General features: G+C 53.2%; 1 protein-coding gene across 2 annotated transcripts; it reads left to right on the top strand.

The window, feature by feature from the left end:
* The first annotated feature begins 212 nt into the window (after window positions 1-212).
* Window positions 213-20050, top strand: SIRT2 (sirtuin 2). Of its 2 annotated transcripts, NM_001113531.1 has the most exon segments (16): window positions 213-313; window positions 1144-1190; window positions 4239-4287; window positions 4551-4664; window positions 7794-7835; window positions 7967-8073; window positions 8196-8252; window positions 8869-8937; window positions 14770-14899; window positions 17209-17268; window positions 17577-17632; window positions 17782-17858; window positions 17946-17997; window positions 18918-18988; window positions 19131-19197; window positions 19315-20050. In NM_001113531.1, coding segments are annotated over 16 exon segments (1173 nt in total). In that variant the 5' UTR covers window positions 213-297; the 3' UTR covers window positions 19474-20050.
* Window positions 20051-20121: the final 71 nt, after the last annotated feature.

Genomic DNA, 20121 nt, shown 5'->3' with positions numbered 1-20121 from the left:
CGCCCCGCCCTTATTATACACCATGACCAATCAGAGTATTCAGATGGACTGCGACTCTCTACCCTTTCCCACTCATTCCGCGCGCCCTTTACCAACATGGCTGCGGACGTGAGGCACTCTGGGATTCGTAGTCCGGCTCTCGCGTGTCTCCTCTTACCTCAGAGGGGCACGCTCGGGACGTTTTCTATGGCTCCTGGGAGTTGTAGTTCTTTGACCTATCTCGGCCCTCTCCTGTTTCCGGTGCCGTCACGGGATAGAGCAGTCGGTGACAGTCCCGAGGGCCCCCGCCCCGCGCCCATGGCCGATCCGGATCGTGAGTCGGGGGCCCTGGTGGGAGGGTCGGGCCGCGCCGGGGCCTGGCTGAGGGCTGCAGGCCCCGGGGCCCGAGGGCGGGAGTGGTGGGGCATGAGATGGGGGCTGCATGGAGGGGAATGAGGTTCAGGGAGCCGTTGTGATACATATTGCTAGATTGGTGGGTTTCTGGGTCGCGAGGTTTTAAGGGTCCATTTGCCATGTCCCCTAAGTTACTAATGATAGCGTGTGTCTCGCACCTTAGTTGCTAAGGACCCTTGTTACTAGGGACTTAGAATACCGCTGTCCGGGTTGCTAAGGGTACCTGGTTGTTAGTGGGAACTGTAGGGTGCTAGGGGACCCCTAGTGTCCCCTCCTATCCCTTCCTTCCTCTTCTAAACCTACCATCTCGCCCATCCGTTCCGCCCCCGCCACCTCTTCTTGCAAACCTGCCTCCAGGCCCAGTATCCCTTATCTTCTCTTTCTTTCTACTTTTTTTCTGCTTGTAAACCTAACCCTCCCAGCACACACTCACACACTACTGTCTTTCCTAACTCCTCCTAAGCCTTCCTTCATGCCCTTATATGCTTTACTTTCTTTTTGCTTTCCTAAGCCTCCTTGTCCCAGCCTCTTTGTCCTTCACCAACCACCTCTCCTCCCAACACTCTCCACTCTAATAAAATCTGCTTTTCTTCCTTTCCCTCCCTCCATCTACTCCCTTTTTATACCCCCACCCCGTATAACTAGGTTGGAGGGTCTTGTTGCCCCTCTCTGCACCCCAACTTGGAAGCCCTTCATTCCCTGTTAACCACTCCCTTCACTGTAACCACGTCTGCTCCCCTCCTCCCCCAGCCTCTGACCCTGAGGAGACCCAGGCAGGGAAGGTGCAGGAGGCTCAGGTGAGATGGGGACAAGGGTGGAGGGAAGGAGAGAGATGGACTTCCCACACCCCACACCGGGGGGAGGTGGCAGAGGGGAGTCAGATATCCCAGGGCCCTCAGCTCACTGCCCCAGCCCCTCACCCCACCTCCCCTTGTGGTTCAGCTCCTGGGGGAATGGTGGATTCTGGGGCCTGTCAGAGAAGGGTGTGCGGCCTCAAGCCTAGGCCTGCCCTTGCAAACTTTCCTTTCTCCCTGTACACCCCTCCCACCCACCTTCCCTCCTGAACCTCATTCCCAGTGGGCTTGGAAGAGATTTGGTTCCTGAATTCACAGATCTCATAGACGTGTGACTCGACAGTGCTCTACTGGTGATCATGAAAATAGGGCAGGGCACTTTGGGAGCACGGAGTAAACTGTGTGAGATCACACAGTTCCCAGCCAGTCCCTTCCCGGGAAGAATCCACAGGCCGATCTCAGAGTCGGACTGAGATACAGCACATGGTAGTCAGTGTAGAGTAACTTAGGATTTTCTTAGGCAAGGTGAGAAGTGGTGTCCCAGGCAGAGGGTATACTGGGGGGCATGAAAGAGTGTCATGTGTTCAGGATTCAGGTGGCTGATTACCTTGATGGTTAGCATTTACCGAGTATTTAAGCCAACTGGGTACTCTGCTTCGTGTTTGATGGGCATCCTAGCATCCCGGGGGCAGTGGTGGAGGGGAGGGGTGCAGGTCTACTGTGGTCATTTTATAGCCAAGGAATTGGAAACTGAGTTCTTTAACAACTTGTCCTCTGTCCACTGGCTAGAAGAGCAGGGACAGGTTTGCAACCCTCGGCGCCTTGACATATTGCCTCCCAGACACTTCACTGGAAACAGGTCACAGAGGCTCCACCATCACCTTCAGCTCCCCCCTGAGACCAAGTTGCTCCCACGTGCTGGGCAGGGCCCTCGCCTCCTTCCACAGAGCTTCACTGTCTGCAGCCTGAAAGCGTGCCAGCCCACCCACAGACACGAGGTCGCGGTTCACATGTAGGGCAGAGCAGAAGCTGTGACAAGAGCACCCCACAGATGCACGGCCGAGCCACACCAAGGGGACAAGAGCTCCCTGTCAGGCCAGGCTTCTCCCTCGCCTGGCTCCCAAAGCCTGGCCACTGTCAGAGAAAAAGGTTTCATGTGGAAAAGGGACCCTCAGTCCCAAAGAGAGAGATCCGAGGGTGTAAATTGCAGCATTGTGCAATACAGCCAAACTGGAAACAGCCCAAACGACTGTCAGTTGATGGGTTAAATGAACTATGAACTGTACAATGCAACACTCTGTAGCTGGCGGGTCTGTGATATATTGTTTGGTGGAAAATGCGAGGCGCAGCATTGTACTGTGGGGTGACCCATTTCTGGGGAAATAATGAGTTTTCAGTTCAGTTCAGTCACTCAGTCATGTCCAACTCTTTGCAGCCCCGTGGACTGCAGCATGCCAGGCTTCCCTGTCCATCACCAATTCAGATTAAAAAATCTGGAGTAATTACCACTGTACTGTTAATAGTGGCTATCTTGAAGGGGAGGATGGGGTGGGGGAGGCGGGGCTGTGGGTGAGGGACTCAGGAGGCAAGCACCTTCAAGTTATACATTGTCTAATGGTCAGAGTTTTGTAAAGCTTATAGACACAATCTTAAAGCAAGGAAACCTGGCTTTCCTGGTGGCTCAAACAGTAAAGAATCTGCCTGCAATGCAGGAGACCTGGGTTGGGAAGATCCCCTGGAGAAGGGCATGGCAACCCACTCCAATATTCTTGCCTGGAGAATCCTATGGACAGAGGAGCCTGGAGGGCTACAGTCCATGGGGTTGCAAAGAGTCGGACACGACTGAGGGACTTAACACATTTTTACCCAGTGGTGACCATGAAAAATCCCAGACTTCTTGGAGCGGGCATCATGGTAAACGCCACAGATTTTTGTGATCAGATGATTAAACTGGGGAAGCCAAAGAGAAAGGCCTTTGATGTGGAGGGCAAAGGGTGGACCCAGACAAGTCAACAGCAGGAGAGTAGATCAGAGATGCAGACTGAGACCGGGAGCTACGGCGGAGGCCGGGGCAGGGCCCCTGGAGGGACAGGCTGGCCCACGTGGAGCCCCGGGGAGGGGACATGCTCCCACAGGAGGGCAGGCAAGGGAGGCAGGAGACATCTGGCAAACACGGGGACAGAAGCCACACTGAGTTAGGGGCCCAGGGGGAGGAGCAGGCTTGGAAGAGATACTGCGGCCAGTTTGGGACACCGTGAGAGTGAGGGGTCTGGGGTCACACTTAGGGGGAGGCATCTGGGGGCTGTGGAAACCCCGGATCTGGAGACAGAAAGGTGGCATCCTCAGAAACTAGGCTGAGACCACTGGTGTGCATGGGGGAGCTGGCCCAGGGAAGGCGGACAGAAACAGGAGGGAGGGCCCGGGACGGAGTCCCAGACCCGCGATTTGGGCGCCTGGCCGAGGAGAGGAGTTGATAAAGGAGATGGAAGGGTTGGAAAGGTGGAGTGGGGGTGCTTTAAGCCAGAGGGCTGACGGCCACAGGGTGAGGACCGAGGCGTTTCTACCAGCGTTATTGACGTAGGTGAGGCGGGCTGCGGGGCAGCTGGGCAGGGCAGGGGACTGGAGGGGATATAAGTTGAGGACGTGGACCATGGGAGGTGATGAGAGCAGTAACGAGCACTTCCTGAGCACTCACCACCACTGCCGCCCCAACCATGGCTGTTCTGAGAGCCTCACATTGGAACTCACTGCTCACAGCCCTCCAGGTGGCCTTCCTCAGTCCTCCGAGCTCCACTTGTGAGAGGAGGAGCTCGGAGCCTCAGAAAAAACGCAGTCACCCATAGGAGGCCGCGCTCCTCTCGAGTTGCAGAGTTGGGTTTCCAACACAGGCAGCCTGTCCTAGAGCCCACACGCGCCCCCAGCGTGGTCCCCGCTGCTCCTCACTCCCTCGGGCCCACCTCCCAGCCACACCCTGGAACCCTGGTGTCATCCCCTCTTCCCCTCCCTAACACCACTTCTGGGGCCTCGTCACCCCACCTCCACCCCTTCCAGGACTCAGATTCAGACACTGAGGCAGGAGCCACTGGCGGAGAAGCAGAGAGTGAGTATCTGCCTTGGGAGCATGGTTCTGGGGGGTGCTGGAGGGCGGTTTAAGGCAGGGATCCAGGTGTTCACCTCCACCAGGGGTGACATGCAAAGTGTGTAAGAACAGATGCAGCATTTCGGGATCCCTGGCCGGGCCAGGCATCCAACCTTTAGTCGTGGGAAGACAGGAGACCCCGGGGCTGGGCAGGGGCACTCGGGGCCTCTGTGTCCCCTTGAACAAACACCCACCCAACAGCTGTCTCTCTTCTTTTTGGCCAGTGGACTTCCTGCGGAATTTCTTCTCCCAGACTCTGGGCCTGGGCACCCAGAAGGAGCGACTCCTGGACGAACTAACCCTGGAAGGAGTGAGCCGCTACATGCAGAGCGAGCGCTGTGAGTTCCCCACCCTGGGCCCCTTCCTGCGTGACTCCCCCCCACCCCCACTTCTTCTCATGACTTCTCAGCCCCAAACCATTCACAGCTTACGTCTGCAAGTCACAAGAAACCCAACTCAAACTGTCTGGTGCCAAAAAGGGAGTGTGTTGATCCTGTAACTGTTGATCCTGAAGTGTGGCTGGATTCAGCAACTTCTATGCTGAGCCCTTTCTTGGCTCTTCTCTGTATTCGGAGCTCCTGGCAGCTGTAAAAACAAGTTCCACCAGCCTAGCAGCTCCCACTGAAAAACAGCATCTTTCTCCCAGTGGTTCAAGCACAAGAGCAGAGATTGGCTCCGATTGGCCCAGCTTGGGTCACAGTCCTACCCCCCGAACCAATCACCATGTTTCTATTGGTCAGGCTTGTTTATTAGAGTGAAGATGCTAATAATAGTATATTATAGTAATTACCTTATAAGATTATGGAATAGACTCTTCCCCCAGGTATCCCCATGGCTTCCTTCCTTCTCTTTGGGACCACATGGACTGTAGCCTGCCAGGCTCCTCTGGCCATGGGATTCTCCGGGCAAGAATACTGGACTGGGTTGCCATGCCCTTCTCCAGGGGATCTTCCTGAGCCGGGGATCAAACCCTCATCTCCTGCGTTGCAGGCAGACTCTTTACCATCTGAGCCACCAGGGAAGCCCCAGGATTATGAAGAGGGATTACATAAATTCATAGATAAATGCCTGAAACAGAGCAAGCGTTGCCTAAGTGTTCCCCGTGACGATTCTTATAGGAGGCTTGTTCCTGGTGTGGTGTAGAGATCTTTTTACCCGGTCACTGGGTAATTTATATTTCTTGCCTCGAGTTGAGGTCACCAGAGTCTGAGAAACCGAGCCCTAAGCAGCCCTTGACTAGAACAATCGACCCTTTGAGGGTCCTGAACAGCCTTTTGTTGAGGACGTCTCCTGCAGTTTCCCTGTCCTCTAGCTGCTGCCATCTCTCCTCAGGCAGCCAGGCCGGACGCCCTGAGCCCCCCTCTCCTGGAGCGGCGGCCTTCAGCCATCTCCTGCCTTTGTTGTTGTCATTTAGTCAAATCATGTCCGACTCTTTTGCAATGCCACGGATTGTAGCCTGCCAGGCTCCTCTGTCCATAGGATTTCCCAGGCAAGAATATTGGAGTCAGTTGCCCTTTCCTTCTCCAGGGGATCTTCCTGACCCAGGGATTGAGCCCGCATTGGCAAGTGGATTCTTTACCACGGAGCTACTCAGGAAGCCCCATCTTCTGGCTTGGGTGGGCCCCAAAGAGAATACAGGCAGTGGCTACAGAGCTTTCGTTCCGTCCGTCCTCCTGCACCTGGGTTTTAGAATAATTGATGGTGCCTGTGAGGGGATAGTAATAATTAATAGCAATGAACTGGGCTCTCACCTTTTGCCAGGCACTGGGCTGTGCACTTGACAGGCGTCCCCTCATATGATCGTCACAGGAGACCTGTGAGGAGTCAGCTGGGCAGAGGAGGAAACTGAGACACAGAGAGGTTGTAACCTGGTGCGGGGTTACACAGCCGGCGAGAGGCAGTCAGGGCTCCTGAATCTAGAGTGCATACTCACTCCCTTCCACTGGGTCCACTGGGTGTGCCAGGCCTGGTCCGATGGCATCCTGACACCCCAGAGGCCCTCACACTCGTGTGTGTCCATCAGCCGACTGACAGATGCCAAGGGCGCTGTGCAGCAGGGCTGCCGGCAGCCACCAGAGAGGCAGCCAGGCTACTTCCGCACAGCCCTGCGTGCTTGGGAAATGATTCCACCGGCCAGCCACCAGAGAGGCGGTCAGGCTACTTCCGCACAGCCCTGCGTGCTTGTGAGATGATTCCACCGGCAGCCACCAGAGAGGCAGCCAGGCTACTTCCGCACCGCCCTGCGTGCTTGTGAAATGATTCCACCTCTCCCCTCCCACATCTTCCCATCTTTTCCAAAAGCTGGTGACACTGGGGGAACAAAGTGCTTATAGGGATACGAATCATGGGTCTGAAGAAGTTGAGTACTAGTGTCTCGAAGAATCATTAGTGCTAGGCATTGATCTCAGCTTCACAGGAGAGAATTCCTTCTCTCAACAGCCCCCTCGAGGCCAGTGCAGTGATTGTGCCCATTTTACAGAGCAGGACGCTAAAGCCCAGCGCAGTGATCTGAACTAAGACCCACCCCCGCCCCACCCCCTCCACAACTCTGCTGGTGCACAGGAAAGCCAGGATTGGAAGCCCTTATCCACTCTGCTGCTCACTGGGTGTGAGCTGAGAATGGCCCAGCTTGGATCCTCACTTGAAAATTAATTGACTTCTGGTGGCTAACATGCATTTGATTATAGAGGGAAGGAATAGGATGGAGGGATGTGTATCATATGCTGGAAATAGATGGCTGTCCAATATTGTGTCCAGAAGATAAAGAGGTGGTGAGAGATTGTTTTTCACAATAACATGCAGCACTTCCATGGGAACACACCCTCCCGGCCTTCTCCCTAAGATCTACCTCTCACTAAGATCTCCTGTGTTTGTCTAGATCTAGCTAGGAGGAGAAATTTCTCTCCAAGTAGCCTTTTTATGAATCTTACTACACTGGTGTAATCTTAACCAATGGATTCTTTGACCCCATGCTGGCTCTTCCTTCAGTCAGCTGTATGATCCCTTCCCCTGTCTAAGCCTCAGTTTCCTCATCTGTAAAATGGGAATGTTAACACCACCCACCTTGAGATGGCTGGGAGAGCCATTCAAGGATCTGAAGTGCTAGCCGCAGGGTTTGGCACAGAGTAAATGGCTTCAGGGACTGTGATAGGTGAAATTACTTAAAGGTAAGAACGGGAAGGGGAAACATTGCTCTTTTTTTTCTTTAAACTTTACTTTCTTAATCATTATATTCAGTCTATGATAATATATCTGATTATTAGACAGCAGTGCCACTAATAAGTTTTTTAAGTTGTCAAAAATCAATTGTAAACATCAATCAGCTCAGTACTTAATTTATGGCAAAGACAACTCTCTTAAGATAAGTGGTTCATATTTTGGAGCAATGTTTGATGTTCAAAGCAACAATTAACAAATGTAAGTTGAAAACAAGAAAAGCGCATGCTGCCTAAACTCTCCTCCTCCAGGTCGCAGGGTCATCTGTTTGGTGGGAGCTGGAATCTCCACTTGTAAGTGCTCCCCTCCCCCAAAAGCCACTTCCTGGTTGGGGCGCCCCTGTGAGGGCCTGGGGAGGAGCTGTGTTGGGGGGTGTGAAAGAAAAGGGGCCAGAGTCCCTTATTGATTACCCCTCCTCCCCCAGCCGCGGGTATCCCTGACTTTCGGTCCCCAAACACGGGCCTCTATGCCAACCTGGAGAAATACCGTCTTCCCTACCCGGAGGCCATCTTTGAAATCAGCTACTTCAAGGTACGTGTCACACAGGGAGGAGGGTCTATAGTGATGGAGATGGACGGGGCCTCCTGGCTCCTGCTCACATCTCACCAGGGGCATCTGGGTGCCCACCTGCCCTCCGGCTCTCTCTCCCACAGAAACATCCAGAGCCCTTCTTTGCTCTCGCCAAGGAACTCTATCCTGGGCAGTTCAAGGTGAGCTCTTTTTTGTGGAAGTGGGGACAGGAAAAATTGGGGGCCAGCAAGCATGGGAAGGACCCCTTCAGGGCCCTTTAGACAAATATCCTACAACCATTAAATACATGGGCCCTGGTGGCCTAATCTTTAGGATTCTGGGTTTTCACTGCCATGGCCCAGGTTCAGTCCCTGTTCAGGAAACTGAGATCCTGCAAGCCTTGAAGCAAAGTAAAAAACAGAACAAAACAGAGTGGGCTTTGGGCCCAGATCACCGGAGTCCAAGTCCTGTTCTCTCGTTTCCTGCTCTTGTGTCCTTGGACCTCAGTTTTCCCATCTGTAAAATGGAGCAGATAATAGTCCATGAAAAGAAATACTGTGAGGCTTAAATGAGCTAATGATACATGTAGGAGCCCAGACTCTGGAGCCAGGCTGCTTCTGTGCTAACCCCAACTCCACAGTTTGTGTGACTGGCCAGACAGTCACCCTCCCTGAGCCTCAGTTCCCTACCTGTGAAATGGGGATAATGAAGGTCTGTGCCTCATGGTGTGAAGATTCCATGAGGAGAAACAGGTCTGGAACAGTTCCTGGCACAGGGCGGTGCGCATTCAGCATTGCCATGCTTGCTTCCCTCCAGCCGACCATCTGCCACTACTTCATCCGCCTGCTGAAGGAAAAAGGACTGCTCCTGCGCTGCTACACACAGGTAGGCAGGACCTCGGGCATCCTGGGAGGAAGAGGCCGGGCAGGAGGGGTCAGGAGCTCAGGCCGCAGCCTCTCTGTTGTGTGACTTGCAGTGAGTCACATCCCCTCTCTCAGCCTTAAGTTTCCCTTTCTATGAAACAGAAGCCAGGGACTTCCCTGGCAATCCAGTGGTTACGACTCCATGCTGCTTCCAATGCAGGGGACACAGGTTTGATCCCTGTTCAGGGAACAAGGATTCCACACGCCCCACAGGATGGGTGAAAAAAAAAAGCAGAGGCCAGAACCACTTCACCCTCTCAGGCCTGTGGTAACGTGGCAATGACCTCCCTCAGGGCCACCCCATGAGTACTGAGAAAGGACCCCTTCTCTGAGCAGACACCTTTGGCACCATAGTTTTTTGGGTTTTCCATCGGATGATCTGAAGTGACTTGGTTTAGCATGATCACTGAAGCGTAAAAGTGTTCGTCGCTCAGTCGTGTCTGACTCTGTGACCCCGTGGACTGTAGCCCACCAGGCTCCTCTGTCCATGGGATTTCTCAGGCAAGAATACTGGAGTGGGTTGCCATTTCCTTCTCCAGGGGATCTTCCCCATCCAGGGATTGAACCCAGGTCTCCCACGTTGCAGGCAGATTCTTTACCATCCGAGGCATCAGGGAAGCTCCCACGGCCGCTGCACCCTGACAGTTTTCCAGTTGGTGGCTGTAGAGGCTTAAGAAAGGGGCACCTTCTTCTGATTTGCACAAAGGCCTTGTGTGGGCCATGGGCCACGGCTTATGTATGGCAGGCACTTAGCTGAGGGCCTCACCCAGAGGTCCTCAGGTAAGGACAGCTCGCATTCTTGGCTTCCTAGTTGGTGAGACTTTTGGGGTCTCGCACACCCAATAGTGAAAAGTGTCCCTCTACTTTTGTTTTATAAATATGTGTTGAATTACGTGATCTACTAGAGCAGTGATACCATGCCTACTCGAATTCATATCTCAGAACCCAAATTTATAAAATAGAGAGAGAACCCATGGATAGAAATAGGTGTTCTATTATTTTCTTCCTGGCCTGGCAATCTGGAGCCTACAGCCTCAGAATCTGCCACCAGGGGGAGGATGAAGTCTTTTTGTTCAGGTCCAGAATTCTCAGAAGGGGGCAAGTACTCCCACCTAGGGCTGGTGGGGGTTGAGGGGGAGCCCCAGCTCAGGATAAACTTGACCTTTCTTCTCAGAGAGTCAGTTTTATCCATGGAATACACTCAGACATGATACAAACAGCTCACCTGAAGCCAAGCACCTTCTGTGTGATTTCATGAAATCTTCACCACGGCCCTGCTGTCAATCCTGTTCGTCAGCTTCTGTCCCGGTGTTTAGTAAGTGCCAACCAGTGCCAGGCCCTGCAGGCAGTAGACAGAAGGAGCAGACATCCCTGTCCTCCGGGAGCTAACACTCTAAGGTGGGGAGGGACAGTAGACAAGAAGGATGAATCGAGTATCTAGTCTGTTTAATGCTGAGATGTCTGTGGAGCACTGGGCTGAACAGAGAAGGGGAATCAGAAGTTCTGTGTGTGAGTGGGGAGAAGGGTGCTGTTGTGAACAATAAGTCAGGAAAGGCCTCGTGGAAAAAAGGGACATTTAAACAAAGACCTAAGGGGAGGGAGGGAGCCATGGGATCATCTCAGGGAGAGAGGCAAAGGGAACAGCCAGTGCAAAGGCCCTGAGGTGAGGCTGCACTTGGCGTGTTCAAATAGCTGGATCTGAGTGAGCGAGAAGGACAGTAGTAGGAAAGGACAGAGGAGATGAGGTCAGGAGGTGACAGGTGGACCATGTGGGCATTTGGGGGCCACTGGGAGGGCTTTGTCTTTTCCCTGGTGGGAGATGGAACCACAGGAGGGCTCTGGGCAGGGCCGAGACATGACCTGCCCCAGGTGTTCACAGGGTCCCTCTGGCTGCATGTGGAGGGCAGACTGTGGGAGGAAGCAATGGGGGTAGGGGGTGGGTACAGAGGCCAGGAAGGGGGCTGCAGTGATGGTCCAAGCAGGAGAGGATGGAGGCTGGGCCGGGGAGAGGGCTGTCCAAGGGGAGAAGTGGGTGACTTGTGAACCCGTTTTGAAGGTGGAGCCAACAGGACTTGCTGTTGGTTTGGATGAATGGTTCTTGAGAGGAGGAGAAGAGTCAGGAATGGCCGGACATCTCTCAGCCTGAGCACCTGATGTCTTTTACTGAGATGGTGGGATGTGCAGGCGTTGGGGGCAGAGGAGGAGTTTGGTTGAAGGCACGTCGAAGTTGAGATGCCCATTAGACAGCCATGTGGAGCTGTAGGCAGATAGCCAGACACTAAGGCATCTGGACTCAAGCTGGAGAGCAAGGGAGACCAGGAGATCACAGGGGTCCCAGCACGAGAAACACAGGCCCAGGACCATGTGGTTCATCCCAGATGCTCAGAGGGCTGACTCCCCACCTCCATATGAGGCACCCCCCTCCCCTGCCCCAAACCACAAAAGCACACCAGCTGCAGGGTATTTTTACATGAAAGCCAACATGAATAAGTTCTCGGGTCAGTGTGAAATGTGGTGGCATTTCCCCTTATAATATTTCACGCACAGATTTAAGTCTACATATATATTCACACTGGCGCATTACATTACACACAGGTGGAAACATTTTTTCCACTCTCATGTTTCATGTAGCCATTCTTTTTTTCAACTCCTCCTCACCCTCTTCTTCAACCTCAGCCACTTTTTGAGTCATTGACCCAGTTTTCTGCAACATACTGTCTTCATGTCTTCCTGAATTGTGACGATGTAGCACTTTTGAAGCCATGCTATTTTTATCTCAAGACCCAAGTATCCATTCAAACAGAACAGTTGTCTCCTTCAGTCAAGTCCCTGTGATCTCCATTCTTTTAAATCTATATCTGTGGCATTCACATTATACATTGGATTTATACTCAGCTTTCTTTCCCTTAAGCCCTTATCTAGAAGACCCTTCCTTATACTCAGCCACATAGCAGCTTCATGCTTTTTATTAATTTAAAAATAAATTTCCCATTTATAGCAGAGAAGCCTATATTTTTTTTTTTTTTGGCTGTGCTGGATCTTCGTTGCTGCACAGGCTTTTCTCTAGTTGCAGCAAGCAGGGGCTGCTCTCTAGTTGCAGTGCGTAGGCTTCTCGTTGCAGTGATTTCTCTTGTTGGGGAGCACGGACTTTAGGGGCTTTGTGTGGGCTCAGTAATTGTTCAGTTGTCCCTAGTTGTCCCTTGGCATGTGACATCTTCCCCAGGGATCAAACTCACATCTGCATCGGCACACGAATATTTTAACACTGAGCCACTGGAGAAGCACAATTCATGCTTTTCAAAAGCGTGTCAGAGACGTGATGTCTTGAAACCGAAAGTGAGCTAAGGTTTGACAATCAAAAGAGATTGCAGATGAAAACTCAGACTTCAGGCTCCTCTTGAAGATCTGGAAGAACTGGGTGCACCCCGGGTGGCTTTCTGGGGTGGGTGGAGGAGGGAGCAGTTGACTAGAGCTGAATGGCCCACCTCCTCACCACACCCTGTTCCCTGCCTGGCACTGAGGCCAGACACCAGCTGCTCTGTGTCTCCATGCGGTCACTGCTGCTTGTCCTTTATACTGAGCCTCTTGGGCCGTATTCCCCAGCCCCAGCTTCCTCTCTGGAGGCCACTACTGTTGCCTGCTTCTTGGGTTTCCTTTGAAAATAGTCCACACTTAGGCAAGCAAACACACAAATTCATATGTTGATTTTTTCCACATCTTGTACACAGGGCCTTCTAACATCTTGGAGAGATTTCCTTCATACCAGTACATACGGGTCAGCCATGTCATTTTTTTTTTTTTAAGATAGATTTTTTTTTCCCCCCAAGATTTATTTGTTTGTTTTTTGGCTGCGCTGAGTCTTTGTTGCTACATGCGGGCTTTCTCTAGTTGCCGTGAGCAGGGGCTACTCTTCATTGGTTGCACTCTAGTTGAAGAGTGCATTCTAGTTGCACTCTTCATTGTGGTGCCAAGGCTTCTCGATGTGGTGGCTTCAGTAGTTGTGGTGCATGGGCTCTAGAGCACAGGCTCAGTAGTTGTGACCCATGGGCTTAGTTGCCCCAAGGCATGTGGAATCTTCCCAGCCCAGGGATCAAACTCATGTCCCCTGCATTGTCAGCAGATGCTTAACCACTAGAACACTCAGGAAGTCTGGGCACATTGTTTTTTCTTTTTGGCTGTGCTCACAGCTTACAAGATCTTAGTTCCCCAACCAGGGATTGAACCCAGGCCATGGCAGTGAAAGGACCAAGTCCTAAGCACTGGACTACCAGGGAACTCCCCAGCCACATTCATTTTTGTTTATTTGTGGGTGCCCCATCAAAAGTAGCATCAGGGGACTTCCCTGGTGGTCCAGTGGCTGACTCCAAGCTCCCATTGCAGGGAGCCCAGGTTCTATCCCTGGTCAGAGAACAAAATCCTGCGTGCCACAACCAAAGGTCCTGCATGCAGCAACGATGATCAAAGATCCCTCGTGCCACAACCTGGTGCAACCAAATAAATAATTTCTTTTAAGGGGCATCAAAAGGTACCACAGAGGCACGTAGGTAGTCCTTTGATATGCCGTTTAGTTATTTGCATGAGTAGTACTGAGTAGTGTTAGTTGCTCAGTTGTGTCCAACTCTCTGCAATCCCATGCACGGACTGTAGCCCACCAGGTTCCTCTGTCCAGGGATTCTCCAGGCAAGAATACTGGAGTGGGTTCCCATTCCTTTCTCCAGGGGAATCTTCCCCACCCAGCCATCAAAACCAGGTCTCCACCTTCTTTACCATCCGAACACCAGGGAAGCCCAGTTATCTGCATACACGCTGCTTACTCGCGTGTGAGGAAGTCGGCAAACTAAGTCCAGGAGCAAAGGCAAAACTAGCATTTCTCCTAGGCTGGGGCAGGGGAAAGCTGCAGAAGGTCTGGAAACAGAGACTCTTGTCTGCATGTTTTGGGGGTAAACTGATGGCTGACTAGAAGCAGAGGGCAGTTGGAAATGGAATGGTGGTTCGCAGAGTCTCTGGGAAACCTTATTGGGTCAGCTGTGGACTACACGTTCCTGGCCATCTCTGTAACATCTGCTAGGTCCTCCAGAAGCACCTGCCTCATTGGCATTCCTCATGGGCAAACAAAAGCTGCTCCAAAATGGCTGGAGAAACCACAAATGTGAAAGAGACAAATATCCTTGTGTGTTGACTAAGGAAAGTAATTCTGTCTGAAAAGAATACAAGTTAATATACTATCTATGCAGCAGATCACAGTAAGAAACCCGACTGTTAAATAGGAAAACTGTAAATAAACTCAAAAAAACTTCCTGATTCATTGATTTGTGTTAATGTCTGGCCAAGCCTGCCACAGACAGCTGTGCAGGTTGGGCACTGCACAAGGATGCCATATCTGAGAGGGCTGTGTTTACAGTAGAGACACTGAAGATTGGTACATTTATTTCACCAAATTTCTGGCTGGTGCCACTAGAGTGTCTGGTTCTAACAGAACAAATTTTCCACAAAAGGGAAGGAAAATGACCTGATTTTGCAGAAAAACACCAGGGCTGGTTGGTGGCAGTGACCTGGGTTCATAGGCATTTGAGTTTGGGCCCCTGACTTGAAGCGTCCATGACTGACTTTTCAGAGGCACCATCAGGGGGAACCAAAGAGTTTTAGACACACCTCTGTCCCTTGCCTCTCCCCTCCTCTCTTCTCAGCCTATCCCACTTGCCTCTCTCAGCTGCAGTCCCCTGCTCTGTCTTCTGACCCCTGGGAGGGGAAGGTGGTTCACTCCTGACCCTCTCCCCTCCGTGTCTCCCTCCAGAACATAGACACCCTGGAGCGAGTGGCTGGGCTGGAGCCCGAAGACCTGGTGGAGGCCCACGGCACCTTCTACACGTCCCACTGCATCAGCTCAGGCTGCCGGCAGGAGTACTCACTAAGCTGGATGAAAGGTGAGGGGCTGGAGGTTACCCCCGAGGGTAGGCTTCCTGTCCCCTGTCTGCTCCTCAGCACCAGGGAAAGGGTCTCCATACACAGACACCAGCTCTGTCCTATGCAGTTCTGCAGCTCTTCCTTTCTCTCTTTTTTTTAAATTTATTTGTTTATTTATTTGGCTGTGCCAGGTTTCAATCAGGGCATGCAGGATCTTTAACCTTTATTATAGCATGTGGGGTCTTTAGTTGGGCCATGTGGGATCTAGTTCCCTGACCAGGAATCAAACCCAGGCCTCCTGCATTGGGAGTGTGGAGTCTCAGTCACTGGACTGCCAGGGAAGTCCCTGCGGCTCTTTTTAGCAGGTAATGGCAGCCCCTAAAGATGTGAGGTGGCAGTGGGGGTTCTCTGCTCCCAACCCCATCTCATAGCCAGGGTATAACGGATGCAGGCTCCAGACACAGCAACGTGTGTTAGCATACTGGCCTCCACGTGGTCATGCAGCCTGTTGCGTGAGGTCATGAAACCCTAGCCCTTTGTCCTTTGGGTGCTCTGACCCCTTCTTACATGAGGGCCTCATCCAGGCCAACACAACTACATTCTAAGAAGAGCAGAAGTATCAGGAGAACTTTCTGTGGTGAGGGGCATGTTCTATATGTATCTTCACTGTCCAACATAGCAGCCATCTGCTCCATGAGGCAATTGAGCTCTTATAATGTGGCTAAAATGACCAAGGAACCGAATCTCTAACGTTCTTCAGCTTGTATTAATTAAAATGTAAAAGCCACATGTGGCTCTAACCACCATATTGGACAGCACTGCCCTGGAGACACAGGGTTCAACCAGCCCATTAGCCGGATTCAGGTGAGTGGAGCCCATGACATGTGAAGCTGCGCACAGCGCTGGTATGAAGGCTGGTGGGGGCTGTCTCTAAGGGAAGAGACTCCAGGGCTTGCTAAAGTCATTGTCCCTGTTCACGTGAGGGCAGAGTGTCCAAAAAGAGAAGAAGAAGAAGAGAAAAAAAAAAACCCCAGTCAATCCACATTTCTAGAATGCCAGTGAGAGTTGATTTCTGATATCCATTGTGCTAATTAAGAAGCCACTTATTTCATCCATGCAAACCCATTTCTGACCTTTATGCTGATTTCACAAAGCCTCTGGTGTCCATGTGGGACAAGGACAGCTGCAGTGCTGATAGTAAGGCTTTTGGAATGTAGCCCTTCTGACAAAATGCCAGCTGACTGCCCCTGGGGCAAGGGTTCCTGAATAGCCCAAGTACAAGCAGCTGGGGGTCATGTACAATTAACATTACCCCATTATGTGTCCCTTGCAGCAGTGACATGAGCATCACCCACAAAATATCATGAGCTGTCAATGCAGAAATATTTTAAAGTAAATGGCAGACCTTAACGCATTGCTCTATATAAATATTGAAGGAATGAGTGAATATCTGAATGAACAAGCTAGATTCTGTGGGTTGTAAGTGACAGAGGCCTTTACAGCTTTGATCAACAGGCAATGAGGAGGAGGATTGTCATAGCATGGTGTGTGTGTTGGGGAAAGGGGGTCTGTCACTGAGCCTAAGAGTGGGAAGCACCTGGACCTAAGGTTTTGTCCCCATCCCAGGATTATCTGCATAATTCTTCCCTCTCTAACCTAGCACCCACCAGGTCTCTCTGACCTGACCCATGATGGAAGTAGGCCTGCCCTCAAGGACCCATGGGAAGGGCTTCCCCGGTGGCTCAGTGGTGAAGAATCCACCTGCCAGTGCAGAAGACATAGGTTTGATCTCTGCTCTGGGAAGATCCCACATGCTGTGGAGCAACTAAGCCCATGTGTGCACCACAACTATTGAGCCTGTGCTGTAGAGTCCGGCAGCCTCAACTACTGAAGCCCATGCGCCCTAGAACCCATGCTCCAAGAAAAGCCACCTCAATGAGAAGCTCGTGCACCGCAACTAGAGAGTAGCCCCCCACTCGCAGAAACTAGAGAAAAGCCCGTGTAGCAATGAAGACCCAGCATGGCCAAAAAAAAAAAAAAGACCCATGGGAAGAACTTCACTCCCAAGTCCAGATTCCCCAAGTTGGGGGTTGGCGGAACCCAGTTGCCCCTGTTGGGGACAAGTGTCTGCTTATTTGTTTGTTCTTTCATGTAATAGCTGTGGACTGCTGCTGGGAGGAGGTCCTTCCTGGGCAGGGCAAATGCCCCTGGAGGCTCTGCCATGACTGAGATGTGTTTGTATTGACAATGAAGGGGGTGGTGTGGGCAGGCTGCAGCCCCAACCCAGGGCCTCTTACCTCCTCCTCCTCCTCCCCTTCCCCACGCCCAGAGAAGATCTTCTCCGAGGTGACTCCCAAGTGTGAGAAATGTCAGAGCGTGGTGAAGCCTGGTGAGCCTTGGGGCCTGGGACCAACCGAGGTAGATGCGGGCTGGGACCCTGCACACCCGCTAACCCCTTCCCAAGAAGGCCACGCTCCCCATCCATCCACCCCACCCTGGTCACCCTCTCTCCCTAACTAGGGGAGGGGGTGCCATAGCCCCCTGGCCTATTCCCCACTGCCCCGTCCACGCTCCTGCCCCAGCCCTGGGGTCCGCCTTCTCCTGCCCATTCTCTCTCCCACTCCCTGTCTCTGTCTGCCGCTTTTTCACCATCTCTTTCTGTCCCCGTGTCTGTCTGTCCGTCTGTCTCCCCCTCAGATATCGTGTTCTTCGGCGAGAACCTCCCAGCGCGTTTCTTCTCCTGCATGCAGTCAGTAAGTGTCCCCGCCGCCCCGTCTCGGCCCACACGGGGGCAGCCTAGGTCCTGCCCTGTGGCAGGTGGCTTCCCCAAATAGCTGCAGGTGGGCTTGCAGTGGGGGGCAGGGGCCAGCAGCCGACCTCATTGGCCACTCCCGCTTCGTAGGACTTCCTAAAGGTGGACCTCCTTATCATCATGGGCACCTCCCTGCAGGTGCAGCCCTTCGCGTCCCTCATCGGCAAGTAGGTTGGGGGCTGGGGCTGTGGGAGGCTGCTGGGAGGCCAGGGGAGCCGCGACAGGCCCTCACCACTCAGCTCACCATCCCCCAGGGCGCCCCTGTCGACCCCGCGCCTGCTCATCAACAAGGAGAAGACTGGCCAGGTGAGTCCTCTTCGTCCTACCCCGCCACCCCCACACACGAGCCCCACATCACCTCCCCCAGGCTCCCCGGGAACCAGGGGACAGGTCTCTGGGGAAGCCCAATACTCTGGGCCCCTCAGCTCAGACCTGGGGATCTTGGAATCCTCAGGGGTCAGATTCCAGGCTACCTCGACTCCAGGGTTCCACAGGCCTCTGGGTCAGTCACCCTTTTTGATCCTCTTTTTTGTCTATAGTAGGCCTTCGTTGCTGTACTTGGGCTCTCTCTAGTTGTGGCTAGCAGGGGCTACTCTAACTGCAGTGCATGGCGGGCTTCTCACTGCAGTGGCTTCTCCTGTTCAGAGCACAGCCTCTAGGGTATGGGCTCAGTAGTTGGGGTACACAGGCTTAGTTGTCCCACAGCATGTGGGATCTTCCCAGACCAGGAATGGAACCCATGTCCCCTACATTGGCAGGCGGATTCTTAACCACTGGACCGCCAGGGAAGTCCCATTCACCCTTTTGAAGGGATGATAGAACCCCAGCCCAAAGCAACTTAAGCCAAAACAGGAACCTTGAGCTTCCTGTGACTGAAGAGTCTGGGCTCGCTGGTCCCTGGGCCGGCAGCAGTGCCATCTGGAGTCGCTGTGCCGTCTCTCAGCTCTCTTTTCAAACTGAGGTGACCTCTGTCCCAGGAGGGGCTCCCTCCCGGGGACAGCTGTTTCCTCCAGCAGGCAAAAAACATACTGTGTGGCAGACACTGTGCTCAGCTTTTTCTCTGACAGTGTCATCTTAGGAGTGGGTGTGGTGATTACCCCCACTCTGCAGAGAAGGAAACTGAGGTTCAGAGAGGCCAGGCCACTTGAGTGAAGTCACAGAGCTGGGATTCAAACCCAGGCCCCCTGGCTCCGGAGTCTGTGCTCTGAGCTCCCCCTCCCCCACAGACTGACCCTTTCCTCGGGATGATGATGGCCCTCGGAGGAGGCATGGACTTTGACTCCAAGAAGGCCTACAGGTGAGGCCCGGGCCTGCAGCGGGTGAGGTGGAGCCTGCGAGGGACAGGGCCCAGGTGGGCGGGAAGGCACGGAGGCAAAGGACAGGCAGAACCACCAGTGCTGGGACAAGCCTGGGAGCTTAGACTCTTCCCTCGCCCTCAGGGACGTGGCCTGGCTGGGCGACTGTGACCAGGGCTGCCTGGCCCTCGCCGACCTCCTTGGATGGAAGGTGAGGAGCTATCACCTCAGCTCACCCCGAGCCCAGTCCCTGGATCCCCCTCCCACAGGTCCTCCGACCCAATGACACACGATGACCTCCGACCTCTATGAACTTTGCCCTCTGCAGAAGGAGCTGGAGGACCTTGTTCGGAAGGAGCATGCCAGCATAGATGCCCAGTCGGGGTCGGGGGCCTCCAACCCCGCTACTTCAGCTTCCCCCAGGAATTCTCCACCACCTCCCACCAAGGAGGAGCCCAGGACCACTGAGGGAGAGAAACCCCAGTGACCACTGCGTCTCCCAGGCAGGACACCCAGCCTTGGGACAGCTGAGCCCCAACCAGCCCTGGCCCTCCTCTAACTTACAGCTCTTTTCTGGGGAGCTCAGAACATTTCTTCAATGTATTAACTATTCCCTCCCAAAACTGGTGTCCCAGCACCCCTGACCTCACCAAATCTCTAACATTCTTGGGGGCAGAGGCTTGGGCAGCCTGTCTCTAACAGCCCACAGCCTCTAACCACCCCTACAGCCAAGGATCAGCCCCCCTAATCTCTAACTGCTCAGGGGGCCACAGGTACCTCCAAACTGCTAACTGTCCCAGGACAAGAGCCCCAGGGCCCACACGCTCTCTACTGCTCCCAAGGGTCTGTGGCCAAGTAGATAAAACCTAACCTACCCTGGGTGGGGAGTTGTGCCCTCCACGCACCCAGTGGGGAGATCCGAGCCTCAAGGCCTCCCAGGCCTCTGCCTCCAACTCTGAAAGTGGGTGCTAGGCCCCTCTCTTGGATCCCGCTTCCCAGGCAGGGGTGGGCAGATGGTGTTGCTTATTAGAGATGAATTAAAAACAAAAAACAACTAACGATTAGCTGTCTGGCCTCGCTGTTCTTTTCTGGGGCCCAGAGGGAAGCTGTCGGAGGAAGGGGGTTAGATCTCCGG

Source organism: Bos taurus, chromosome 18 (assembly GCF_002263795.3).
Source record: "Bos taurus isolate L1 Dominette 01449 registration number 42190680 breed Hereford chromosome 18, ARS-UCD2.0, whole genome shotgun sequence".
Taxonomy (NCBI): Eukaryota; Metazoa; Chordata; class Mammalia; order Artiodactyla; family Bovidae; genus Bos; species Bos taurus.
This window is presented reverse-complemented; position numbering and strand designations above follow the sequence as displayed.